Raw genomic sequence first — 27840 nt, forward strand, 5'->3', positions numbered from 1 at the left:
AGGTTAAACAATAGCTGGCCAAGGGTGGGAGCGACTTCCTCTCGAGTCCCCCCTGGTGCACGAACACAAGTGAATGAATATGGCCATGATGAGATCTGGGGAGGAGGAGTGGGCTGTGGCCAGTTTCTCAGGGGAGACAAAGGCCAGCAGTGGCCAGTTTCTCTGAGGAGAAAAAGGCCCCAAGCGCCCTCATCCATAGCCTTTTATTGGGTTGTAATACACAGGAATACAGGGTGGTAACGATCAAACAGCAGATAACATTTCAAAGAGATCTGAGGACTTACTATGAGTCAGTGTCTGTCAGGAAGAGAGTTGCAGAAACTTTGGGAGACATACTCATTTCCTCTCAGACCCTTATCATATGAATGAGAGCACTCTTAGCAGAGCAGATTTCACAGGTTTATCAGCAAGTCTTTTGTGATGCCAGATTTTTCCCCAGGACAGGCTCTAGCAAGGCAAGGAGCTGCACCTCTTCCCAACAGGTATTCGGGCTTAAGGGGATTAGAGCCAGGAAGCGCTTCTCCCAGAGAACATCAGGACTCGGGCTTTGTCAAAGCTGGGGGGTGAGAGTCCATTGCTCTTTGTTGCAGCCCCCCCACCCCAGTCCTTCCATGAAGGCCTCCCAAGTGATCGAGTCTGGCTTAGGTTGCCCCCCGCTGTGAGGAGTCTTACCCGTCATTGACTTCTGACCAAGCTCTGGGGGCAGGGAGAGGAACTGAGGCAGCGTTTGCTACCAGAGACAGGCTTTGTCTCCTGTGGCTGGCATTCCAAAGGTCGTCCCTCGCCCTTAGCCACAAGGGGTAGAGATACAATTCCTAAAATCAGGCAGAGCGGTCTACAACATCTCCCCCTTTTCTGTTTGTTAAATCAATTGAAATTGTTAGGCCTGGGAAACCTACTATTTGCTGTTCCCGAATGCAATCACAAGAAATCAACTTCCAGATACATCATAAAGCACAAATAAGAATTCAAACAAGGCATCTAAGGGCTGTCATAACTCAAACTCCTAAATTCAGTCAGTTGAAATATGATATAAATGCATGGGAAAGACAAAAGTAACAGGTCTGGTTACATTTCAATTTTGGGGAGAATTAGCACAGACTTTACAAAGTTATTTTAAAGATATGCACCAAGGGTTAGTATCTGAACTCAGGGTGAGACAGTTTGGTAAGAGTAAGTTAGAAAGCATCATTAAAATCAATAAACAACCAGTGGGTCCAATGACCCGCATTCTCAAATTAAGTCCATCAAACCAATGTTTGGAGTTCAGCATGAAGGGTCTGAAAAACCTGCTTGGTTAAGCGTTAAATGTCCTGCAGCACCAATTTAGTCCCTTTAGCTTGGTAGGAAAAGTCTCTCTTAGGTGATGTTGAATATCACTCCAGGGGTGTTGGCTGGAATTCTGCACAGCTTGGAGAAGTCTGGATCAGGAGAGTCTAATGTGTGGAGATGCGTTGCCCGTCGGGGAAGCCTTTTCTGTGATATGGCTTCACCCTGATTGCCTGCAGTTCTAAAGGTCATTCTGAAAAGCAAACAGCGTACCCTCTTCTCCAAGTTAAGAGTTAAAATCTGGGGGTAATATGGCTTCGAATTCTGTCTGAAAATATTTTACAATTGGAATACAAAGCAACTCATCATAATTTAGAAAATTGTAGGTAAAATTAAATTTGGGGGGGGAAGGGCTCATGACTCCTCCTTTTTTGTTTGTTAAAAAGATTTTTATTTTTAAAGTGTTAAGATCCCTCACGCCACAAGATGAGGTGCTTAGAAAACCAGTTTCAATGATAATAGCCCCGCCCACTCTCTGAAATCTTACCTGTTGCTAGGAAACAGAGCTGGCCAGCGCCCACCACGGCTGCCAGTGTGGCCAGTCCAGTGGCGCCACCGCTGGGCTGGTCAGCGTTCTAAGTCTCTCGGTAGCAAACGGTGTGCAACGGCTGCTGCTGTCATTACCTGCGTGCACTCGCTGCTGCTGTTGGCACACAGAAGTCGGCCGGGGGTGGCAGACTCTGCTTCCTCCTCCTCAGGTCTGCAACCCATCCACTCTCAGGGTCGAGTGAACGGGTGGAGAACTGAGGACCGCGAGTCAGGCGGCCCGGCCCTCAGCAGTCCCAGTTGTCAGCTCGATCTGAGGACATAGCCCCACGCCCAGCCCTGCTTCTCAGTGTGGATCCCGGGCGGGGGGGGAGAGGAGGGAGCCGGACTGCCCCGGGTGCGCGCGCTTTTCCAATCAAAGAAATTCTTTTCTGAGTTTCGGGTTCACTTATACAGCTGAGAGGGCTCGGATGTCTGGATATGAGCTTACCCGCCGAGCCCCAAGATTAATGTGAGATGGACCGTCCTGGGTATTATGCAGGGGAGTGCAGGGGAGATTCAAGATGTGGCAAAAAGTACCCTTTCGCTATTTTCTAACACACCTGGGGGACTGCCTTTTCCCCAGATGCCCTGAACCCTCTGGGGGTGAATTTCCGTCCACTTAGCTGTGTGTCCCTGGCAGCGAAGTGGCTCAAGGCCTCTGGCTTGAAGGCGCCAGATGTGGGAGTGACTTTCCTAAGTCCCCCCTGACCACCAAGGATGAGAGTCGTGCGTCTATTACCTTCTTAAAGGTCATGTCCGTGGCAGGCGTGTCCATGGCATAGCTCTAGGCCTCTGGCTTGAAGAAGGTCCGTTCGTGTCCCTGTTCTGAGCACCAGATGTGGGAGCGACTTCCTCTTGAGTCCCTCCTGGTGCCACGAACACGAGTGAATGAATATGGCTGAGACATGATGAGATCTGTTTGGGGAGGAGGTGTGGGCTGTGGCCAGTTTCTCAGGGGAGACAACGGCCAGCAGTGGCAGTTTCTCCGAGGAGGAAAAGGCCCCGAGTGCCCTCTTCCATAGCCTTTTATTGGGTTATAATACACAGGAATACAGGGCAGCAAGGATCAAACAGTAGATAACATTTCAAAGAAATCTGAGGGCTTCAGAGTCTGAGTCAGTGTCTGTCAGGAAGGGAGTTTTGCAGACATTTTGGGAGACATACTCGTTTCCTCTCAGACCCTTATCATATGAATGAAAGCACTCTTAGCAGAGCAGATTTCACAGGTTTATCAGCAAGTCTTTTGTGATGCCAGATTTTTCCCCAGGACAGGCTCTAGCAAGGCAAGGAGCTGCACCTCTTCCCAACAGGTGTTCAGGCTTAAAGGGATTAGAGCCAGGAAGCACTTCTCCCAGAGAACATCAGGACTCGGGCTTTGTCAAAGCTGGGGGGTAAGAGTCCATTGCTCTCTGTTGCAGCCCCCAAGTCCTTCCATGAAGGCCTCCCAGGTGATCAAGTCTGGCTTAGGTTGCCCCCCGCTGTGAGGAGTCTTACCCGTCACTGACTTCTGACCAAGCTTTGGTGGCAGGGAGAGGAACTGAGGCAGTGTTTGCTACCAGAGACAGGCTTTGCCTCCTGTGGCTGGCATTCCAAAAGTCGTCCCTCGCCCTTAGCCACAAGGGGTAGAGATACAATTCCTAAAATCAGGCAGAGCGGTCTACAACAGCCGGGCTGCTTTGGAACTCAGCTTTATCAAAAATCTGTTGCATTCACTAAAGTACTGTTTGGTGAGGGTCTACCATGGAAGGATATGCTAAAAACATGGAGTCCAAACACCAGAACCCACCGTTACTGTCCAAGAGGAGAATCAGCAGAGTAGAAAGATAGTTATGCAAACAGTTACAATCTAACTCAATGGAGGGAGAAGCTGTTCATTCTACTGGGATCCTCTAAAGAGCTCAGAGTTTGCCTTAGAAGTCTTCACAAAGGAATGTTTTTTGAAGATTTTATTTCTTTATTTTAGAGAGACAGGAAAAGAGGGAGAGAAATACCAGTCAGTTGCATGTGCCCCAGATGGGGACTGAAACCCACAACCCAGGCTTGTGCCCTGACCGGGAACCAAACCGGTTGCCTCTCAGTCTGCAGGCTGGCACTCAATCCACTGAGCCACGCCAGCCAGGGCCACAAAGGAATTTACACAGGCGAAAAACCGAACAAGACCGGCCAGAACCACATAATTAATTTTTAAAAAGTATTGCAGGAGAGAGAGAGCAAGTGAGCAAAATCACTCTGTTAACCACATAACCACATGAGAAGTTTACGGACTTTGAACTGGACCACAGGCTTAGAACACTATTGCTAAATCTTAGATACCATCTGGCATGATTTTATAAAACCGTGTCTAATTTTTAAACCAACCACTGCTTTTCATTTGTGGAATTTGTCTAAAAATGTTTCAAACCTTAAAGAGAGTTCAAGTAAAAATATCTTTAACAGGAAAGAAAAACTAACAAGTTTCATCATCACAGGCAGTGTTCTTATCTTTTTCTCCTCCCTGGGTGCCAGAAGCGTAACAACAGTAAATACCGTGGAATTCAAAAGTTTACCGTAACAACAGCAAATACCGTGGAATTTGCTTTGAGATTTTCTTTGGCCTTCAAGTCCAGCTGACACTTTACAGAATGAGAAAAAGTAACTTCCGTTCTTAAAGGGGAAGCACATATTCTGATCTTATATTTCCCTCTGAGAAAAGGGGGTCCATGTGCTTTTCATCCAGATGAGGGAATAGTATAACCAAAGCTCAGCGTCTTGAGAATATGATTTGCCCTAGGAACCCATCGATTTATGCATTTCCAGAATGCCAGGATAAGGAATGGAGATGAGGCCAGGCTGTAATTGAAGATAACTTTGAAAAGGCTTTTATGCTGCCTTAAATAGTTGAAGTTTCACCGTGATTGGCTGGTGGAGAGAGAAAAGGAAAAACTCCATTTGTGCCTCTGCCCCCCACTCTGCTCTCAGTACTCCAAGCCTGCTCCTCAGGGTGTGGGGCTTCGTCCCCACCGGGAAATTCTCCAGTTCTCTGCCGACACCAGCTGGGTGTCCTATAACTCAATTAAATTCTGAAACTGTGTTTCTGAAGTTAGCATCTGCTCCCACCCGGTAAGGGCTCCAGTCCCAGAAGACACCCCCTGAACCCCCTTCCCTTGCCAATTGCAAGTAGTAGCGGGCCCTTTAGGTTACCCACAATCTGACCAGCTTGGCTACACACTGGGGGCTCCCTGCTAGAACTGCTCGCAGAATTTAGGAAAAAATTCACCTACTAGATTACTGGTTAGTTATAAAAGGCTACAGCTCTGGAACAGCTGGATGGAAGAGATGCAAAGGGCAAGGAGTGGGGGAGGAGCAGGCCCTTTCTTGCATGGGAAGCAATCTGAACACCTCAGAGGATTTTAAAAAGGCTTCATTAGGTAGGTATGATTGATTAAATCTATGGCCACTGGGGATTAACTCAACCTCCAGCCTGGGGTTGGGATTGCGAGGCGGGTGAGTGGTTCTGAAAGTTCCAACGCTCTAATCTAAGGGGGTCAAACTCATGTTCACCGGGGGCCACACCAGCCTCGAGGTTGCCTTCAAAGGGCCGAATGTCATTTTAGGACTGTGTAAATGTAACTGCTCCGTAACAGTTAAGTGGGAGCCGGGCTGTGCCTCCCCGTAGAAGCAAGGTGCCGGGCTGGATAAACCAAGCTGGAGGCCCGGATTCAGCCTGCGGGCCTTGTGTTTGCCACCTGGGCTCTGGTCACCAGTCCCTATCCTTAGGTTCTAGGGGCTTTTCCCAAAGTCAAGTGTGGCTGAAAGACGCTTGTTAAGGAAGGACACTCCTATCACCTTTATCACTTTGGAAACTCCAAGGGTTTTAGGAGCTCTGTGCTGGGAAAGGGAACAGAGACCAAATATCTGTTCATTATAAATCACGAAATCACAAGCGGTATTGAAAAACTTTTTGTCAAGAGTCTGAAACGACCAGTTTTACCAATTTATAAAGCTTCTCTTGAGGCAGCCTTGAGGATGCAGAGGCCGGGAAGCCCAGTCTCCTATTCCGCACTTAGTGATGCCGATCGGGCGAACCACATGCTGCTCTGCCCGATGGATGGTTCTAGGTCCCGGTTTGCCCAGGACTTTCCAAGTTCTGCCTCCTGGGAACCTCTTCCCAGCACCTCCGCACACCTTCCGCCAAAGGGACTTGCGGGCTGTTACCGTTGGCGTTACCTGGGCAACACTTCACTCCTCCCGCAGCAGCCACAGTAGTTCCTTCCTGGAGTTTGTCCCGTTTTCCAACACTTGCAAAACCAGTTTCATGACACACGTCAGCGCCAGGCAGCTGGTGCAGAGTCTTTGTTCCCCGGGCTCCGGGAGCCCTGTGGAGCGGCTTCCCGCGCTTGGTCCTCCCGCACCTTAGAGCCGCGGGTTTCAGCGAGGCCCGCAGACCTGCAGCCTCCGCCTGGGCCTGGGCCTCGGCGGCCTCAGCCCGGGAGTCGGTAGAGACGCGAAACTCCAGGTCCCCTCCCAGACCAGTCAGAGACTCTAGTGTCAGGCTCTGCAGTCCGTGTCTTAACAAGTCCTCCGGGCAATGTGTTCAAGTTGAAGGGCTGCTGCCTTGGAGTCCTCTTTGTATCCGTTCAGTTACCTGGATAACATCTTTATACCGAGATGGTAACTGGTGCGGCTTCTGCCTCCACTGGAGGCTGGCTGATCCGGAGCAGGCTGCGGTCTTTGAACCAGAGCAGTGGCGGTGGCGTGGGGAGGAGATGACCGGAGACTTTGAAAAGGCCTGATTACTGTTTGCGGGGAGGGGGGAGTCTAGGACAGCTCTCAGTTTCCTGGCCTGGGTCCCAAGGTAGGCTGCGGTGGCCATTCACCAAATATCGGCACTATAGGGGGAGGGGCCAGGGTTGGGATGACGGACGTGTTGGGTTTGCCCCTGGGTTTGTCCAGCTTCCAGCTGAGACACTCAGGTGCAGGCACCCTGTAAGCACTTGGCTGCAGGGTCTTGGCTCAGGGGAGAGGTCTGGATAGAAATGGAGATTCGGGAATAACCAGCGCCTAGGTGACTGCTGAAGCCAGGGGCCTGGGCAAGTCTCCCCAAAGAGACAAGCAGCATGAGGAGATCCCCCAGCCAGGCGTGGTAGGCACAGACACCGGGACAGACACTGAGAAGGGATGGGCAGGTCAGACAGGAGAACCGGAAGACTGAGGACTGGTAGAAAGTGAGGGAGGGGGGAGGTTCAGGACGGTGGGTGGAATGTCACAGGAAGGCCAAGGAGGCGTATTACCCAGGTGCTTCCCCGCTGTATTCTGATGCGTTGACACCTGGGATCTTGCTGGCTCTGGAGGGTCCGCCTCTGCCAGGACTAGCCAGTTCCTAAAGACAGGCAATGACTCACCAGTGAGCATGATTTTCGAACACAAACCAACCAGTCCAGAGCCCACACACCCCACCTCCTGTATCAGGCTGTCACCTCTTGGACCACTATCCACCTGCCCTAATCTGCCCTGACAACTAGGGAAGACCCTGCACCTCCTCATGGCACCAGAGGTTGCACACCCTGCACCAGTCGGCACCTTGCCTTTTCCTTTTGTTTTAACTCAACTATGCGTGTATATTACGTCCTTGAAGAACTCTGTTTTGTTCAATGTCATTTTGTTATAACGTTGAGAACTTAACTCTTGTTACTACTAGTGCCTGGTAAATTTGGTTTCGTTATAAGTTGCTTTGCTCAGTCACAGAACCTACTGATGATGTGGAGTGAGAACTTACTGTAGTTTGGAGGTCACTGCACACGCGTCTTATGTATATGTTGTATAATCCTAATATACCACATTCCTTTCCACGGCTATGCAGTATTCCATTTTATGGATGTGCAGAGATGATTTAAACAGTACCCTATTATTTCAGGGCAATCATTTTTCTCTTCTTCGTCTTCTTTTTGCCATGACAAATAATGTTGCAACAAAAAGGCACACTCATGTGCTCGTGTGACTTTTTTTTTCCCATCTGCAGGTCTTTCCAATAGATGAGGGTCTAGGATCAAAGGGTGCACTTGCTGGATATTGCCCGGTTCTCCTTCACGCTGTTTTACCTTGTTTGCATTTCAGCCGCAAGGTGTGAGAATCCCCCCTTCCCCACAGCACGTCCAGGGCAGTCCTCGAATAGCTGGAGTTTTGCTAATCAGATAGGTGAGAAAAAAGGTCTCAGGATAGTGCTAATTTTTAAATTATGAATGAGGTTGAGCATACCTTTTTATACACGTGGGGGCATTTGTATTTCTTTCTATATGAATTCTCCTCACCTGTCTTCTCTACTTTCAAGAAGCCTCTTGGTCTTTTCCCCTCAATTTTTAGAGGCTGTTTATGTTAGGGAGACTAATTCTTTGTGACATAAGTTGTACATATTTTTCTCCTGAAAAATTTTAAAAAGCTTTATTTTTTAATTTACAGAGAGAGGGTGAGGGAGAAAGAGGGGGAGAGAAACATGAATTAGCTCCCCTGCAGCCCAGAGACCTGGCCTGTAACGCAGGCATGTGCCCTGGCCAGGAATCGAACCAGTGACCATTCGGTTTACAGGCCGGCACTCAGTTCACTGAGCCACACCAACCAGGCTACCTGAAGCTTTTGGTTTGGATCTAGTAGGTTTATTTTTTTGGGAACAGCACAAGGTTTATATTTTCATTTGGCCATTTAACAAAATTCTCTTTTATTGCTTCTGGATTTTGATAAATGGTTTGGAAAGTTTACCCTGTTGTAGGTCATTAGGGGACTCAGCAGAGTTTCCTTCTATTGTTTGTGAGGTGTTTTTTTCACTTAGATCTTTGATACACTTGGAATTTAATCTGGTATCCAGCGTGAGAAGTGCATTCAAACTTTTGTTTTCATTATCTCGTTGCTCTAATCCTACTACATTAAAGACTCCTCTAAAGTTCTTGCCTAAATTAAAACTATTTTACAATCATAAAATGCATTTCCATAAGCAATTGTTTCTATTTCTGGATTTTTCTAATCCTTCCCTTGATCTTCGTGCTTATTTGTCCACCAATAATATTGTTTTTATATCTGGCAGAGCTACTTCCTCACTTCTCCTCCTCCTTCTTTGCCTTTGTTCTTCCAAATGAACCTTAGAATCAAGTTATCTAACTAGAAACAAAAACCCGATGACATTTTTATTAGGACTAGCATGCATTTACAAGCAAACTCGGGGGCAATGAACGACCTCTCTGTAATGTTGGCAAGGTCTAGGATTCCGCCCTTGGAATCCAAGCGCCATCTGGTGGCCACCATGCACAACAGAGGCTTTTCTCTAAAAAGGCCGCTCAAAGCAGTAATTTATTATTGTGGACAGTTCCTCTGTATCCCTGTCTTTCATGACCTTGACACTTTTGAAGAGTATTGACCAACTGTTTTATAGAATTTCCCTTAATTTGGATTTATCTGATGTTTTTAATGGTTTAAATTCATGAAGGTATGCATTTTTTCCCCAAGAGTACCATAGAAAGCATCATATCAGGGGTTTCATGATATCCATGTGTCCCATGTGTCTCACTACTGGTGAAGTTGACCGTGACCACTTGGTTATAGTGCTGTAATTGCACTTACCACTGTAAAGGTATTGTCTTTCCCCTTGTAATTAATAAATATTTTAGGGGGATACTCCAAGACTGTACGAGTCTTGTTTCTCCTCAAACTTTCATCCACTAATTTTAAAGACTTTACTTATTTATTTTTTAGAGACAGGAAAGGGAGGGAAACATTGACTGGTTGCCTCTTGCACACCCCCAACTGGGGACCTGGTCAGCAACCCAGGCCTGTGCTCTGAAGGGAACAGAACCAATGACCTTTCAATTAGTAAGGCGGATGTCCAATCCAGAGCCACGCCAGCCAGGGCCACCCACTAATTTGAACATCCAATGGTAGATCTTGTCTGTGACAGTTACTCCTGGGAATTTGCCTCACAGTGATTTTTCATGTCCCCGTTTCCTTCTACATTTCTTCATTAGAATTCTGCTGAAACCCAGAGCTGTCTCTCTTCCTCATCTGCTTACTTATTTGGTCACTTCCTTAGATCAGTGTGGTCCTGTGGGTATTTGCTCCCTTCTATGGACTAAAACTTGATATTGAGAAACTTTTTGATTTTTGACATTCTGATGGATGTGAAATGGCATGCTTCTGTGGTTTTAACTAGATTGTTTCTAAACACTGAATATTATCAGCGTTGGACATTTTTGGCCTTTCCTGTCGTGGCCTGTCTGAAATGCATATACCAGCTATTTTTCACTCTCCTCTTGTCTCTCAGGGCCAGGATGCGGGGCCCAGGGCAGAGATCTGAGCCTGTACCTTAGGAAGTAGGACTGAAATGCGGGGGGTCTTGTATGTACACCAAACAGGCTTTATACACCTTCTAGATGCTGCAGGCTCCTGCTGCAATTTGGCTTCCCTGGAAGCAGGCAGACACTGAGATGCAGTTGGAAATGCAGAATGTTTATTAGGGATTGACACCTGTGGAAGGCAGAGGGAGCAACCAGGGCCGGGCGGATGGAGACTTTGAACTGTGATGCAGGGACCACATTGGCCTTGGTTGACCCTGTGAAGGGCTCCAGAGCACGGAGAGCCCACTCAGGTTGCCCCCTGTGGCTCGAATTCCTGGGCTTCCCATCCTGGCCTGTATCAGTTACTGATGTGGCCATCACAGGAACTGCCCGGATTTGAGCGAGGTGGCTTTCTGTGACTGAGGCTGACCTTGCAGGAGCTGACGGCACTCCCGGGGGCTGGAGTGGTAAGTCCTGCCACTCCTTCTCCAGTGCCACACTCCTCCCTGACTTTGGGCTCATCTCTCCAACACCTGCACGTGGATGTCTAGGGGAGTCTCAGACTGCTTGCGTCCAAAGCCGAGCTCCTGATCTTCCTCCCAAACCTGCTCATCCTGCAGGCTTCCTGTCTCGGTTACTAGCAACTCCATGCGTCCTGTTGCTCAGGCCAGAACCTTTGGAACCACCTTTGATGGACGCCCCTCTTCCTATAATTCAGATGTTGGAACATTTAAAGATATCCTGGAGGTTCCTAAGCCTCTCCTCATTTTTTTGAATTCTTGTTTCCTCATTCTTTTCTGTTTGGTCATTTTTTTCTTCCTTCTGGTCCACTCCCTTGATTTGAGTCCCAGTTTCCTTTCCATCACTATTGGTTTCCTGTGCATTTCCCTTCATTTCAATTAGTTTAGCCTTCATTTGTTCCTCTAATTTGTGACTAAAATCAACCAGTTCTGTGAGCATACTGATCACCAGTGCTTTGAACTGTGCATCTGATAGGTTGGCTATCTCTTGGTCGCTTAGAACTATTGGCTCTGGGGCTTTAAGCTGTTCTTCTCGAGCCATAATATTTTGGTCTGTTTATGCCTGTTATGTATGAAGGGCGGAGCCTTAGGTGTTCACCAGGGTGGGTCAACCAGTTGCTGGGTTGTGACATTGTATGTGGGGGTGGGGTCAGAGAGAGGCAATGGCGTTTGTTCTGCTCTGTCTCAGATTTTGGTCTCCTCTGCTGCTTCCCGCAATCAAACCAGGCTCCCCTGGTGCTGGCTCCTGGGTGTGTGGGCCTGTGCACCCTCCAGGACCCTGTGGGTCTCCAACAAACTCTCTGTGAGCCTGGGAGCTTCTCCTGGCACCTCGACCCCAGAAGTTTTTCCAAGTGGTGCTTTAAGGCTTTAATTCTCGCTGCTGTGGCCCTAGCCTGCGCTCAGTCTCACTGCTTGCTCCTTCTCCTGGTTTATCTGGGTGTGAATGTGTGACCGTGGTCAGCCAGCTGCCTTGCACCCTCACTGGGTCCACCCGTTGCCACCCTGTACCTGGGATCTGCCAACCACCGCCTGTACTCCTGGGTCACGCTGATCTCTCCTGCCCCACCTCGCTCTGCCTCGCTGACTTCGCTCCTCTTACCGGTCTGGCTGAATGGTTCGTTGTTGTCAGACTTCCATAGAGTTCAATTTTCTGTGTTTTGGTTGCGCTTTTGTTACTAAAACTTTGTTGTCTTTAAACTTGGTTGTGTGAGGAGGCACAGTGTTTCCACCTACACCTCCATCTTGGCTGGAAGTGGATAATGACATTTTAAATATTGTAAGAAGCCCACTCTTGTCCCTATAGCTACCAAAGAGGAGACACCTTTGTTCAACATAAAACTAACCAAAAGAACATAATAAGGCATTAAATGGAGAACTTTAATAAGAGGTTCAATCTTATTTTCTTATCCCATGTAAAGATTTATGTGAATATTTATAGTCATTACAACCTTACTGTGCTTCCTACTATTATAAATCTGTCCTACAACATATTATTTGCATAATGGACAGGGGAAGATATTGCTATGCCCTGGAAAAGCAATCTTAATAATCTAAAAAATGTATAATCCTGAAGGGTTATTTGATTTGATAAATGGTATGATAATAATAACTCTTCATTGGTTTATATGACCCTAAAAGGTGTAAATACCTTGAAGTTCAATCAAACTAGAGGGGTTCATTGGCACTTTGCTCTTCTTCTTTTATTCTTGGAGTATAAGAAAACTATAGTTATGCAAAATTACTTTTTCCAAATAGGGGATGGACAGTCTTTGCGTCCTTTGAATGGTCAATTAGTGTAATTTCTACTCTGCAGAAATACACAAACACGTACAAAGAAAAATTTTGCCACAACCTTCTCCTACTATGAATACCGATGCTGGGGCTATTTTAACTTTCTTCTTTACAAGTCCTTCATGTAATAGAACTGAATACATTTTATTTTTTGCAAAAATGAGCAAAAACATTAATTCCATAATCTTAAGCATGCAATATTACTTAACTCATGTGTACTTTTTTTTTAATGATAAACTCTTTATAAACATAAATCTCAACCCACTGATTGCTTGGAAAAATCCCTGCCCACGATGACACAAATTTTCATGCTCTGACTTCCAATCACATTCCTGCTCCCAAAAGCCTTTTAAAAATTAAAAAGTAGATGCCCGTGTGTCACTTACTGGCACTGGTCAAACCACCTCTGATCTCGCCTTACTTTTTTTTTTTAAAGATTTTATTTATTTATCTTTAGAGGGGAAAGGAAGGAGAGAGGAAGAGAACTGGCCTGCAACCCAGGCATGTGCCCTGACTGGGAACCGAACCGTGGTTGCTTGGTTCCCAGGCCTGCGCTCAATCCACTGAGCTACACCAGCCAGGGCTCGCCTTACTTTTAAACTGAGGTTTTAGAGATCAGTGATGTGATTCCACACTAATCCCAATAAAACAAAGCTTGAACTTAGACTCCAGGATAAGCATTTCTTCCTATCATGAAAAAGTGAGTGCAGAGGAGTGATTTGAATGAGGAGGGAGCATTTGAGGGCCAGGGAGGAGAGGGTCTACATGGGCCATCAGTTACAGGGGGGGAGGCCTAGCGCAGGCCACTGGACATTTCAGGAAAATGAGCAATGTTTCCATTTTCTAGAAACAAAAATGCAGCAATGAACGAAGGGGAAATACAAACTCACCTGATCTGGATTCAGATGTGCAACAACTTCCTTCTTCCTCAGGAGCCCTCTTTGGCCGAATGGCAGGGCTGGGGAAGAAGGAACTCATGAGGCACCAGGACTTTCTTGGATCATAGACCAAGAAAATCCCCTCCAGGGCCACATCTGCTCAGATCTCACACATGTAACCAGATGGGAGAGGGAGGCCGGAATCTGTCTTTGCATTCACAGCAGAAACCAAGGATTAGAGGTATGAAAATGCTGTGGTTCTGACAAATGTAGCAGCACCCACAGTGCCTCCAAGTAGAGACAGTCCCTGCTATCATTTAGTCCCAGAAGTCAGTCTCAGGGGCACTTCTAGCTCTAAAAGTCCCGCCCCAAAGCCCAGGACTGTGTGCCTTGTTGCTGGGAACCCCGTTCCTAGGGCTCAATACAGTATCTGACTTTCCTCTTTGGGGACATTGTTCTGTGCAAACACTCGGGGCTGTGAGGAGAGGCTGGCATACAACAGGGGCAGCCTCACAGCTGCACACAGGGTCACAGCGGCCCAACCTGGACCTGAAAGGCAGGTGCGCACATGCAAGTACACCGCGTGTCTCAATCACACAGTTCCCCTCCTGTATCCCTCATGCACTACCAGGTTCGAGGCTCCCTACACAAAGCGCGCCATCCTCACCACGGGGCTCTTCACGTGGGTCAGCAACCCCGACCCCACTCCTACTCCAACAAGGCCTGCTGTGTCTCGCCTAGGCTGACTTCTTCCTTGGCAGCAACAAACTCCACCCGTGGTGAAACCGCCTAGAACGCATCGTAAAGGGCCCTCAAAGTTGCAGCTAGCACTGACCCTGGGATTTCTGGGAAATGTAGTCCACAGCCAGGAGCAGGTGGGCTTGGGCGCTGGACGCACAAGCCCGGGACCAAGCAAGCACAGGCGCAAATCCCGGGAACCCGCAGTTACAACCCAGTCTAGGCGGGCAGTGCTGTGGGCTTGGGAAAACAAACAAGGGGGTCTCGCACCCGGTTGCTGTCTGGACTGTGCAAATTTCTCCCGACTGCCAAGTGCATCCATGGGTGCGACCCTGAAGCCAAGTGCCTGCGGGACTTGCGGGAGCTCAGGCACGTAGGTTTGGTCAGTTTGTTCTTGGGAGGTAGTCCCGGCTCCTTGGTACACAGAGTGAGCTTTTTATGTGTATTTAAAAGGATGTACGTATGGCCCTTTGTATCTGGCTTGCGAGCTTGCGTGGGTGCGTGAAGGTTGTGGGACCGACTGCGCCCTCTCTAGCTGTGGGTCACAGAAAGTAGCTTGGCAGTCTGATAAGTGTAAGCAGTGAGGTGCCAGGTTCAGTGGGAGACTGTGGCTGTGCTTAACTGTGACTGGAGACATATGTGTTGGATGGTGTGGATGCGTGGGTCGCTGTGTGACGGATAGTCGAGTGTCTAGGTGCAAGCCAGGCTGTATGAAGATGGGTATGTGGGATTCTGAATATATGGAAATGTGAGACAGCATAGGATCCAGTGGAATCGTGACTGCATGTTTAGGATCTTATGTTACCACCGGCCTGTTTTGCAGAATAAAGAGATTATGTTGCATCTTCTTGCAGCATAAGCTTTATTTGAAGATTTGGACCAAAGGTTTGTAATTTACCTGCCAAATAATTTTTTATATAGATTCAACTGATTTTTTCTTCATAAAGAAAAATGCAACTCATAATAAATTTTTTAAAACATCAAATGACCCTTCTACTCTTCAGTGCTGTTTGGAGTGTTTGAGAGATAAGTGTGAGGGCTGAGGAAATAACTTTACATTTGGAAAGGCAGTGTGCCGGTGAATAGTGAGCTCATGATTAGAGTCAGTTCTGGATTGTGGGTCAGACTTCATTAGTCCTACTTTCTAAAGAGGCAAAGAACATTTTTAAGACCATGCACACACAGTCCATGAGGGAATGGCTTGCTTTATTTCAAATTATAACACTTTTTGCTCTTCCTCTTGCCTTGCCTTTCTAAACAGTTCAGTCCAAAAGTCATCATAAGATGGGCTCACCGCAGGGGTTCAGAGCCTCAGCTGCATGAGGCGGGTGTTTATGCAGGGCGTGGCTTGGTGCAGGGTGACAACCTCCTGGAGGGCATTCCAAGCGGTGGAATGGACCGGCATGGGGCTAATAACATGGACAGGGTAAGGAGGGTTTCAGAGCCAGGCCATGTGAAGAGGGCACCTGGGCATGAGTACTGCCATTTTGGGGTTTTGGAACCCAAACGAGGTGTTTGAGTCATAGAGGTGGTGTCAGAACCCAATATCCATGCTCCCAGCTACGGTGAGTGGCTGCTACCTCTTACCAATTACAGCTTTCTCCTCACTCTGCTCTGTCTTAAAAGGTAAGACTTATTACAATGCCTAAAGATAGTAAAATTCCTCTTGCTTCCTGGGAGCATCCAATACAGAGCAGAGTCCTGCTTCCTGAACCCCTCCCTAAAATCACCTTACACAAGCCCAAATCCTCCAGTGTCTTTCCTAACACTCTTCCTAAGATGCCGCACAGTTCCCCAGGGTGTGCGTTCTCTCTCATTGTAGTGAATACTGAACTCAACTTGTTCAATTGCAGGGGCTTTCCTGGGGTGTCTCTGGCTGGAGGAGTGTAGCTAATTGTAACATTATTGTGGAGGCTTTTGCTCTCATTGGCCTTGGCTCGTGCTCACTTTCAAAGTGTAGAAAGTAACTTTAAATGTAGAGCATGCCCAGGAGGTCTTGGACCCCTAGAGGAACTGTGTTAACCAAGGTCAGTCTTTTTTATTTCTTTTCATTTTAGATTTATTTATTTATTTATCTTTAGAGGGGAAGGGAAGGAGAGAGGGAGAGAAATATCAATGTACGGTTGCCTCTCGTGGGTCCCCTGCTGGGAACTAGTGTGCAACCCAGGCGTGTGCCCTGCCTGGGAATTGAACCACCATCCTTTGGTTTGCAGGCCCGCGCTCAATCCACTGAGCTACACCAGCCAGGGCCCAGGGTCACTCTTGACTGGTAGTTTGGAGTGTTTTCACCTAAATGAAATGGAGAAAGGTCCTGTGAGGTGTCATGTGGTTAAAGGAAAGCATGGTCTCCACCTCTGGAGTCTCCGCATCTTCTCAACGATTCTCCAAGAGCTTTAAGTTGCATGAGTGATCAGGACAAAAGTAAAAACGACAAGAACACCAGAGAAGATTCTGTCCTAATCATCTTTCAGATTCCTTATTTTTCAGAGACCCCAGTGAAATGCCAACTCTCTCAAGCAGAAAAAGTAGACCCTGTTATTAAAATATTAACTGTGGAATTTCTTTAATTGGCCTCCTATCTTCGCTGAGGTCATTGACACCAGGGACAAAGTCTGATTCATCTCTGGAAAATCGGTCACTCCCCTCAGACTGCCAGGAAATGGGGCGTTGAGCAAACACTGGTCAACGTCACCAAAATAAGTCAAAGCACCAGATAACATTCCTGCCCAAGGAACAGTTTGTCACATAGACTGAAGCAGAGAATACCTTGCAAGAGGAGAGCCCTTCAGTTTGGGGGAAGGACTTGGGTTTTTCCTCATCTCTCTAGTGCTTTATGCTGCTTATGTTATTTCACACACTCTTCTCACTGCCCCTTGGGACTTGGGTACTGCGCCCATTCAACTAATGAGTCTGACCGAGTGACAGTTTAAGGCAAATGCTTCAAGTTCCATCACCATCCCAGCTCCAGACGGGATGTTCTGTTCAGGTTGTGGCAGTATCCTTTGCCTGCGTTATTTTCTTTGCTGTCATTTCTGGGGCGCATGGCTTTGTTCTTTTCCCAATCTCTTTACCCTTCACTGATGTTTAGGGTTTTTTGTCACTTGGACAATTCCTCTCCTTCCCCTCTTCCTTCCGCATATCTGACTGGCTTGTAAGAGCCTCTTTTTCTTACTTAATTTTTCTGTGATTTTGTTATGGTCATTTTTAAGTGCCTGATTTAAAAGGTCGAATATTGTAGAAAGTGTAGAGCAGCAATACAACAAAAAGCATTCCCATGGCACCCTCACCCCGTATTTCCCTGGCTGCTTCTAAGAGGCAACGACTTCCTGTCTTTCGTTTCTTTGGAAATTTGCTTCTGTATTTCCAAGTTATATGCTTTCGTGAACTCCTCAGTCTTAGTATTACCAGCTACTGAATGTCAGAGATGAGGACTCTAGGTGTCTTACCAGCCCACTTTTGTCTTTTCTCTCATGCTCCTGTTCCCTCAGAAGGAATCCTTCTGCTGTCACTGAACCCCATCTCCATCATTGGAACCCTCCCCCCGCCCCCATCCATGCTGCAGGCCCACCAGCCCAGAGACCGCTCACTGGTTCAGCCTTTCCAGAGTAACCCTGCAGTCTTCAGCCAGGCTGCAGAAGGGTCATGGGCCTGGGATAACATACCTTGTTTATTCAGTGCATGCCAGGTTCTAATCGCACTGGACGTATGAACTGATTTTTATGTAACCTTTCGGGTAGTCCTTTCCAGCCCTCCCCTTCAGTGCCCGGCACCTCTGATTTGTGCAATGGGGATGTTTCTGTGCTTCCCTTTATTTAGTTCAGGCTCATGTTTCCTCAGGCCTGCTACATCCATGAGAAGGTATCCGCCTCTTTCCCACATGGCGCTGCGGCCATCTCCTCTCCTGTATCCTTGTCAGTTTCCTTTCCTTTCCTTTTAGTGAGGTTCCAGGAAGGAGGAAGTTTTCTCTGCTCAACCTGCCAAGCCCATCAATGGAGGAATCACCCAATCCTTCGAGATCCGATTCCCCAAATGTTTCCCCGTATACCTTCTTCCCGTCTCACTTCAAAGTGTATAGTAACATCCACACATTTGTTCAAGAGACTGAGTGTCTGCTGTGTGTAGAAATAGCTGAGACTTGAACTGTGGTCAAGCTGTAATCCCTGACTACTGTACAGGAGGCTTCAGCCTGGAGCTAGCACGGTGAGAAAGTCTGACCACACAAGGTGCCAGGGATGCACCGAGGAAGGGCTCCTTCCAAACTGGAGCGTGAGGGAAGGCTGCCCAGAGGAAGAGGTGTCTCAGCGGAGACCTCAAGAGGGGGAATTAGTTCAACCCAAAGGCATCTCTGCCCTGATAAAACCATATGGAGAGCCCTGGCTGGTGTAGCTCAGTGGATTGAGTGCGGGCCTGCGAACCAGAGGATCGTGGTTCCATTCCCAGTCAGGGCACATGCCTGGGTTGCAGGCCAGTTCCCAGCAGGGGACGCATGAGAGGCAACCATACATTGATATTCTCTCCCTCTCCTTCCCTTCCCCTCTAAAGATAAATAAATAAAATCTTTAAAAAAAAAACCACAACCACACAACCATATGGAGAAGAGCCAGAGCCAGTCACAAAACCAGGGCACCCAACCCCCCCCCCCACATCCCCCCATCCCTGCTCTGGAGGGTTCTGTGGGGTTGCTGCTTTCAACGACATTCCCGGAGTGTGAGGAAGGCCGGACTCGCCATAAACTTAGATGGTCTTCTACCTGCACGAAACGGGGGTGGGAGATGTACGGGGGGCTTTATTTTGTGGTCGGGGCCATGGTCTGAAGTTCATTTTCCATCCCTTTCCCCAAGTTTCTGAAGTCATTCTGTTCGAATTCTTTGCTTCTCAAGCTGTAGCCTAGGCCCTGTGCCTCACCCACTCATCTGTCAGAACAGGAGGGGCACAGGGGGTCCCATTCAAGGCCCAGGATGACCAAGCATTTAAAACTTCCAAGAAGAAATTAAATGGATTCAATCTTGTGTATTTATTGAATAAATCACTCCTGGGTAAAGAGAAAAAAGAACTAGGTTTGGGGACAGAGGCTGGGGAAGTGGGGGAAGTCCTGTGTGTAGGGGAGGGGTCACTTGTAAAACTCATGCTCCTGTTCATCCTTCTTGATGACCGTCTTGTAAGCTTTCTCGAAGTCCTTTGCCAGAACAATGTAACGGTTCTCTCGGACAGCCAACATTCCACTCTGTTAAAGGGTGAGAGTTAAAGTCGGCCCCCCGCACTCCCCACCTCTGGTGAGGGTGAAGGACGACGCAGACAGGACCCAGCGGCCCAGGCGGGCACTGAAGGATGGAAGAATCGCAGCAGAGTGCTCTCCAAGAGGGAGGGTCTGCACCCACCCCGGCCTGGATCCAGAGAAAAATTCTCACTCACCTCCTGACAGATGGAATTGATATCCGCTCCTGAAATCTTATCTGGTCGGGCCACGTCTGCAGCGGATGAGTTAAGGAAACCATTCCCGGCGCGATGGGGTGGATGCTTGGAGCTGGAAGTCATCCTCGGGCCGTCTTTGTCACCACGCCCTTCCCTGGACTTTGGTGTCCCACCTCCACAATGTGGGTCATGGTGACGGAAGAGGTGGAAGGAAAGAGCCAGTCCTCATTCCCAAATGTGACCCTCCCCTCACTTCTAGAACAGGATACAATCTTCCAAGTCAACCTCCTCAGAGAGATTCATCTTGCTGGTGATAGTGGAGAAAATCAATCTCTTTTGGCGGCGGTCAGGGAGTGGAAATTCGATTTTACGGTCAAGACGTCCTGGCCGCAGCAGGGCAGGATCTAGGGTGTCTGCTCTGTTCGTTGCCATGATCACCTGGCATTGGGGACAGGCCAGTTGAGACCTCTGTCCCTACTACCTCCTCCTTGCCACCCCCTCACATGCCAGCCCCACCTTCCCGATTCCCATACCACACCTGCCCATCACAAACCCCGAACCTTGACATTGACATTCTGGTCGAATCCATCCATTTGATTTAGCAGCTCGAGCAGGATCCTCTGAACCTCTCTGTCAGCTGGAGAATGCAACACAGTCAGTCCGAGGCATTACGTATGACAGGCCTGCCCAAGACCCCAGTCCCTGTTCGGGCATCACTCACCCCCTGTCTGGGCATCAAATCTCTTGGTGGCTATGGCATCGATCTCGTCTATGAAGATGATGGCAGGTGCGTTCTCCTTGGCCAGACGGAACACATCCCGGACCATGCGGGGGCCCTCACCCAGGTACTTCTGTACAAACTCTGAGCCCACAACCCGGATAAATGCAGCTGATGGCAAGATGACAAGGGTTAGACAGGGATGGGCCTCCTGTGGGGCCTTGTCTGCTGTGACCGAAACTAGGAATTCCCCGAGGACGTCCCTTCCTTTGAATGCCCCCTGCAAGTAACCAGGCCATTCTCTAACACCCTGCACTGAGTCTAGATGCAGCATCGAGGACCAGCCATCTGCCTGCACCCCACGGTCACCCAGCAGCACAAATAGTGAACCCTATACACAGATGGGTCTTCCTCCCCTCTAACGTTTAACAATCGGGACATTTAAGAAAAATGCGTATGTGCTTCAACGTGTCTATATAGAGAAGCGCTAGAGACATCCGTGGAGTTCAGATACAGAAGGAACTCAATTTCTAGAGCACTTGAAAACTTAGTAAGAAGGTAGATAGGGTGCCATATACAAAGACATCCTATTACCTCACTACGGGCTCCAACTTCCCCTTTGCTATAAGGACCCACTTCTGAATATCTTGCAAGAATCAGGGACCACAAGCACATCTTCTGACATAATTGACAACTGGCAATGGAGATGAAGACAGGTTCTGGTTCCCTCCTTTTTAGCTCATTCTTAAAGGTTAACATATAAAGTTGCGATTATTCTCTATCCCCTTATTCTGCTTAGTTGTTCTCTTCATGAATTCAGCACTGTGTGACAGACAGTCCATTCACTTATCTGTTCAAGAGCTTCCCCAGCTAAGGTACCACCTCCATGACTCCACGAGGAATGGAGACTTTGTTCTGTCCACTGCCGTGTCCCCAGCACTTAGAACACAGCCTGGCACATATTAGGCACTCAGTGTATATTAAACGAATGACTATGTCCTATGTGTTTAGTTCCGTTCCCTCAGCCATGCTGGGAGCTTCTCCAAGGCCGGGGAGAGGGGACAATTCTGACTCACTGCTGTATCTCAGCACAGAGGCTGGGAGAGCAGAAGTCTAATGAACTGCTAAGCAAGCGAATAATAATGACAATGGCTGACATTCACTGCCTACTTACTAAGTGCCAGGTATGCTTCTCGAAGCTTTATATTGATTTAATCCTCTGAACCCAGAAATATAGGAAACAGGAATCACAGAGAGGCTAACTTGCTGAGCAGTTACATAAACTAACTTGCATAAGTAGTACTAACTTACATAAACGGTTGTAGGGGAGCCAGAATTCAAACCCAGCAGTTTGGTCCAGAAAATCCACTGCTAAACCATTGCCTGCTACTCCCTGCCTCACATGTATTAGGATTTTAAGATGTGCTGAGCCTTGACTTGATGCTTTATAAACAATAATACATTGACTTCCTGACATTTTGACTGGAACCTACCAGAATACCTTTATAAACCACCACAATAGACAGGCGTGTGAAGCGATCAAAACAGCACGACATCTCACTATGTGGGATGGACTCTTACACCTTCTGTTTCATTATTAAAAATGCTGGTTGTGGCATCGTTCCACCTCTGACCCCTTCCCCACATACAGCACCACGATGCAGCAAAGTGGGCTGCCCCACCCTGGCAAATACCTAAGGCTCCACCCCCTACACACAACAGGTGTGTGAGACAAATAGGGCCCAAATAAAAAATAGATAAAAATTCCAGAAAAATAACTGATCATTCAAATACAGAGTTCAAAACACTGGTAATCCAGATGCTCATAGAAATGATGGAGTATGGTTGCAAAATAGAGGAAAAAGTGAAGGTTATGCAAAGTGAAGTAAAAGTATACAGGGAACCGCCCTGGCTGGTGTAGCTCAGTGGATGGAGCACGGGCCTGCGAACCAGAGGATCGCAGTTCGATTCCCAGTCAGGGCACATGCCTGGGTTGCAGGCCAGTTCCCAGCAGGGGCCACACGAGAAGCAACCATACATTGATATTTCTCTTCCTCTCTCCTTCCCTTCCCTTCTAAAGATAAATAAGTAAAAATTTTTAAAAAGTATACAGGGAACCAACAGTGAAGGAAAGGAAACAGGGACTCAAATCAATGATTTGGAGGAGAAGGAAGAAACATTCAAATGGAACAGAATGAAGAAACAAGAATTCAAAAAAAAATGAGGAGAGGCTTAGGAACTTCCTGGACAATTTTAAATGTTTCAATATCTGAATCATAGGGGTACCAGAAGGAGAACAGGAAGAGCAAGAAATGGAAAACTTATTTGAAAAAATAATGAAGGAGAACTTCCCCAATCTGGTAAAGGTAATAGACTTCCAGGAAGTCCAGGAAGCTCAGAGAGTCCCAAAGAAGTTGGACCCAAGGAGGAACACACCAAGGCACATCATTATTACATTAGCCAAGATGAAAGATAAGGAGAGAATCTTAAAAACAGCAAGAGAAAAAGAAACAATTACCTACAAAGGAGTGCCCATAAGACTGTGAACTGATTTCTGAAAAGAGACCTTATAGGCAAGAAGGGGCTGGAAAGAAGTATTCCAAGTCATGAAAAGCAAGGACCTCCATCCAAGATTACTCTATCCGACAAAGCTATCATTTAGAATGATAGGGCAGAAAAAGTGATTCCAAGATAAAGTTAAAGGAGTTCATCATCACCAAGCTCTTATTATATGAAATGTTGAAGGAACTTATCTAAGAAAAAGAAAAAGAACAAAACTATGAACAGTAAAATGACAACAAACGTACAACTATCAACAACTGAACCTAAAAAAACAAGCTAAACAAACAACTAGAACAGGAAGAGAATCACAGAAATGGAGGTCACATGGACAATTATCAGTGGGGAGCAGGAGGGGAGAATGGGTGGAAAAGGCCCAGGGAATAAGAAGCATAAGTGGCAGACACAAAATAGACAGGGAGGTTAGGAATAGTACAGGAAATGAAGAAGCCGAAGAACTTCTATGTATGACCCATGAACATAAACTAAGCAGGGGTGAGGGGCGGGGATGCTGGAGGGAGGAGGGGTGCAGAGCAGAGGAGGATAAAGGGGAGGAAAAAAATGGAACAACTGTAATAGTATAGTCAATAAAATATACTAAAAAAATTAAAAAATAAAATGCTGGTTGCAATCCATGAATTGGAATTTCTAATTACTAATGGGTCACAACCCACTGTAGTAAAACAATGAACTATTCTGTTAATTCTCACAATCATCCTGTGAGGTGAGTCTTCTATGAGATAAGGAAATTAAGGCGCGAAGTTAAGTCACCTGTCCATGACTACACAGCCAATGAGTAAGAGGCAGCATGGGGCTTCTGACCCCAGAGCCAGTGTTCCTAATCACCGTGCTGTGCCACTTCCTGGGGAGGATGAGAGAGCAGGGAGCAAGGCTGGAGAAGCCCAGGCCGGAGCCCGAGGGAGACTGAGTGGCTCACCAGTGGTGTGATGAGCCACGGCCTTGGCCAACATGGTCTTCCCACAGCCGGGCGGGCCGTACATGAGGACGCCCCGGGGAGGATCGATGCCTATCTGAAATGTAGAAGTAGAGAAAGAAGGATGAGCCAGGGAGTCCTGTCACCAACCCGAAACTCCGCAGGGCCTTTCTTTCCCTTCCCTGCCACTGCTGCTCCTCACCTGCTTGTAGAGCTCGAAGTGTGTAAGCGGGAGCTCCACGGCCTCCCGCACCTCCTGCTTCTGGATGTCCATGCCGCCGATGTCTGCATACATCACATCTGGCTTCTGGTCTGGTGGGAGAGCGGAGCTGGGACTCCCAGCCTGGCCCACCGGGTCCTCTCAGGCCCCTCTGGCCCCAGGCTCCCCCCTCACCTGAAGTGAGCATCATGATACTGCTGTCTGCCTCGGGAGGCAGCACATCCACCAGTGCATTGCTGTGCTTGTGGAGGGCCACGGAGGCATTGGGCTTGAGCAGCTCCCGGTCGATGGTGCTCAGGATGCGCACGTAGTAGTTGGAGCCTTTGGGAAGGGAAAGAAAGGGAGAGGGGAAAATGAGAAGTGCTAGAACTGTCCTCTCCCCTCGACGTCACGGTTGTGCCCTCCAGGTCACCATTATCTCTCGCTCAGACCCAGACTGCCCCACCTCACCTCTAGTCTGTCCCTCAGGTTCACACACACCCCCTGCTGTTCAGCAGCCTCCCGGAAGGCTTCCGCCTGACTTTTCCCTGGCTTTCTCTTGGCTATCTCTCACCACTGAGTTCCTACATGTTCTCCGTATTTTCCCCCAAATTGTGCTGCTCCTCCTGGATCTGTCTCAGGCGGGCCCATGGTCCCTAGTCACTAGCAAGAGTCCCATGCCTCATCCTGGGCTTTTCTCCTCTTCCCTTCACAGTTCTTCAGTCACTACGACCCATTAGTCACTATGACCTTCCACCCAGCCTCCTGAATGTCCCTGCAACCAATCTCTCCTCCCCTCTCCTGGGGTCCTGCCCTGGTTCAGGTCCTACCACCCGGGTCTCTGCACCAACTCTCTCCTGCTCACTCAGACTTGTCTCACCTCTCCAATCCCCTCTCTGTGTTTATGGTAGTGACGTACACGTCTCCTTCCAGTCTCAGTCTCTCTCCTGACCTTCAGACTTGGCCATCCAGTAAGCCTCCCAGACACCTCCCTGTGATGTCCTAGACTGTCCTCACTGTCTCCTTGTAAATCTACTCCTCTGACCATGTTGCCACCTCAGGGAAAGCCCCACTGTCCCCGTGTCCTACCGGTCAAAGACATGGGCCTCATTCTGGATCTCTTCTCCCTTCACTACCTCATGAACGGCCCTTCAGTCCAGTTCTAGGCCCAGTCACACACACTTCCCTACAACCTTTACCAGAACATGGCTTGGTCCAGGGGAGCAGAGGGCAGAAGCAGGAAAGACAGATAAGATACGGAGACAATGACCATCATGAAGGCAGAGCCCGGACCCATGTTAATGACAGCAGCTTCCATATACTAAGTCCTTACCAGAGCCCAGTCTCTTAACACTGTACTCATAGTTTCTTTTCTTTCTTTTTTTTAAAGATTTTATTCATTTATCTCTAGAGGGGAGGGGAAGGGAAGGAGAGAGGGAGAGAAACATCAATGTATGGTTGCCTCTTGTGTGTCCCCTGCTGGGAACTGGCCTGCAACCCAGGCATGTGCCCTGACTGGGAATCGAACTGCGATCCTCTGGTTTGCAGGCCCGCGCTCAATCCACTGAGCTACACCAGCCAGGTGTACTCATAGTTTCAAAGTGCACGTCCCAACCCAGAAGTAGTCATGGAATCAACTTAGAGAGTCATGACCAGAGCAAGGTTTAAAATAAAAGACTAGAATAGAATGAAAAAGCAGTTAGAGAATGTCTGACGTTGTAAGGCTAAATAACATTTAGTCAAACTTTTACTACATAAACTATACACACACACACATGCACAGAGGGAGAGAGAATGTAAGATATACTTCCACTTTCGCATCAGACCCAAAATACTTGGAAAAACACCATTACACTGTCTTGCATTGTTTGCCGTCACAAGACCCCAGCACAGTTCCTGGCATATGCCAGGAAACATTCACCAGTTGTTCAATGAACAGATGAGTAAACGGCGTATTCCCCACGCCCCCCACACGCACCTGTGGTGGAGCCCACAATAGCTGTGTTCTGATCCACAGCCTCCAGAAACTGCCCTATAACCAGTGGGATGCTCTGGATTCGCTTCACCTCCTCCTGGGCATGGAGGAATTCCTTCTTCAGGTTCTTCTGCTCATCCTTGATATATTCCTCCTGCACCTCCAGAAATTCCAGCTCTTGCTGCAGCTTCTGTGAGCAGAGAAGGGAGACGCAGGGGATGGCTCCAGGCCTTGTTAAGCCAGGGAGTAGTGAAAGGTGGTGGAAGTGTGGGACATTGGACCCTGTTCGGGGTCTGGATTGGGGGTAAATGTACCTTGTAGCGGCTGTAGAGGTCCTCCAAGTCCTCAGGCTCAGGTCCCAGGAAGGACAGGCCAGTCTGGGGCCGTGACACTGACAATGCTGGGATCTCATCCTAAACCAAGGTGGGAAGTGCAGGTTGGAGGAAGAGGGTCCCTCTCATGAGAGACTCTGACTTAACCATGGAATCAGTCATCCCCTAACAGGCTCCTACCATAATTCAGACCCTCTAAATAGACTCTGGAAACCATGCAGCACCTTAATAAGACCCTGACGTCAATTAGCCACCCAAACAGGTCTTTTGCTATCATATGCCACTTGTGACATGTTCCCAATTTCACCTAACTAGAGCCTAAAAGTCTCATCAACTCCATACCAGACCCCAATGCCTTCCAGCCCCCTCAACGGGTTCTTCACGTCGTATGGCTCACATATAGGCTGTTAAAGTCATCATGCCTTCAAAAAGTCGTGGAATCACCCAGTTACTGCCCCCCCCCGCCCCCAAAGACTCCTCAGGTCACAGAACTCACAACTCAACATTAGGCCTTTATGTCATCCAGTTTCCCGGGTAGGCCCCAAACATTCCTCGGCCAGACCACAGCTACTACTTAGCCCTCCAACGCCAGCCAAGACCCGAACATCAGTCAGCAACCCTGCCCAGCCTCCGATATCATTCAGCCTAAGGCCGAGTCCCACACATCCCTCTTCACCCCACCCTATCCCCAGCCCCGCCAGGGCCCGGATGTCACTAGGCACTCTCAGAGAGACCTCTAAATCATTCGGACTCAAAGAACCTCTAACGTCACTCATTCCCCCATGCCAGCGTTCCGAGCCTTACTGCCATTCTAACATCACTCAGCTCCTCAGCCCAGGCCCCGATACTGCACAAAGCTTTCCACTGAGGGCTCCAAAATCACCCCGACCCGGACCGGATCTCGGCAGTCACTCAGCACCCCACTCAGATCAGTCGTGCCCCGTCCCCGAGAGCCAGGCCCCACCTGACCTGAGCTTTCTCCACCAGGATACCTATCTCCTCCATAGTGACCAAGCCCGCCTGTGTGCGGCCCGGCCAGCGCCAGTCACCGCTTCCGCTGCCGCCACCGGAAGGCGAGGGCCTGGGTGGATTGTGGGAAACGTAGTTTAAGACGTCGCCGAGAGCGAGCGGAATGGGAAGGGTAAGAGAGAGGGAAAGGAGGTCCTTGCCCTGGGCTCCGCCCCCAAGATAAGGTCTGGAGCTTTCCCCACCTAGTACCGCGTGCGACTGGCCCCGGAGGTGCGCGTGCGCAGTATCGCGTGGTGGCGCTACCTTGTCGGTCATGGTTTTTCCGTCGTAGGAGGCACTGCTCTGCCGCTCTTTCAATTGGTTTATCAGAAATCTGTCAGGAAGTTTGGCGGCCAAGTGCACTTCGCCCTTATTTAATGGCGGGGCTGGAGACGCCTGGGGCGCCGTTCGGGGGAGCTCCACGTGGGCGTCGCGGGCGGATTGTCCGTAGAAGGGTCTGAAAGCCCGGGTTAACGGGCTATGACCCTGGGCCTCAACCCCAAACCTTGGTTAGCGTTAGCAGAGAATCTAGTAGAACCCAGGCATGTGAGGGCTGGAGAAAATAAGCGTGGTGTCAGAAGTCGAGTCACACAGCTGCTAAAAAAGGGAAGGGAGGGAAGA

At 48.5% G+C, this 27840-nt stretch overlaps 2 protein-coding genes and 1 long non-coding RNA gene across 8 annotated transcripts in view; 1 reads left to right on the forward strand and 2 right to left on the reverse strand.

Moving 5' to 3' along the window:
* FCGBP (Fc gamma binding protein) overlaps positions 1–27840 on the forward strand; it is an 86525-nt gene that overhangs the window by 200 nt on the left and 58485 nt on the right. For 2 of the 6 annotated variants that reach the window (XM_053667508.1, XM_053667510.1), the window contains exon 1: positions 5181–5264. The exons of 2 other annotated variants lie outside the window; for them this stretch is intronic. In XM_053667508.1, coding sequence (XP_053523483.1) covers positions 5216–5264 — 49 coding nt within the window. In that variant the 5' untranslated portion in view covers positions 5181–5215. Of the gene's footprint in view, positions 1–5180; positions 5265–6793; positions 6804–27840 lie in introns of those variants that run through there. 2 more of the 6 variants (XM_053667509.1, XM_053667511.1) reach the window with 1 other exon arrangement.
* LOC119040445 (uncharacterized) lies at positions 91–14145 on the reverse strand. Its single transcript, XR_005080863.2, has 5 exons — positions 14012–14145; positions 13357–13424; positions 3352–7216; positions 2597–2772; positions 91–1972 (listed from the first exon to the last, which is right to left on the reverse strand). It is a non-coding gene; the product is annotated as an uncharacterized LOC119040445 (long non-coding RNA).
* PSMC4 (proteasome 26S subunit, ATPase 4) lies at positions 19078–27287 on the reverse strand. The gene is made up of 11 exons (XM_037133449.2): positions 27181–27287; positions 26194–26292; positions 25883–26069; positions 24100–24246; positions 23908–24017; positions 23709–23802; positions 20216–20383; positions 20055–20131; positions 19764–19932; positions 19495–19550; positions 19078–19306 (listed from the first exon to the last, which is right to left on the reverse strand). The coding sequence occupies exons 1-11, from the start codon at positions 27214–27216 to the stop codon at positions 19193–19195; spliced, it is 1257 nt and encodes a 418-aa protein (XP_036989344.1). The 5' UTR covers positions 27217–27287; the 3' UTR covers positions 19078–19192.

The sequence above is a fragment of the Artibeus jamaicensis genome, unplaced genomic scaffold (assembly GCF_021234435.1).
Source record: "Artibeus jamaicensis isolate MK-2021 breed Jamaican fruit bat unplaced genomic scaffold, CSHL_Jam_final contig_47, whole genome shotgun sequence".
In the NCBI taxonomy this organism is placed as follows: domain Eukaryota; kingdom Metazoa; phylum Chordata; class Mammalia; order Chiroptera; family Phyllostomidae; genus Artibeus; species Artibeus jamaicensis.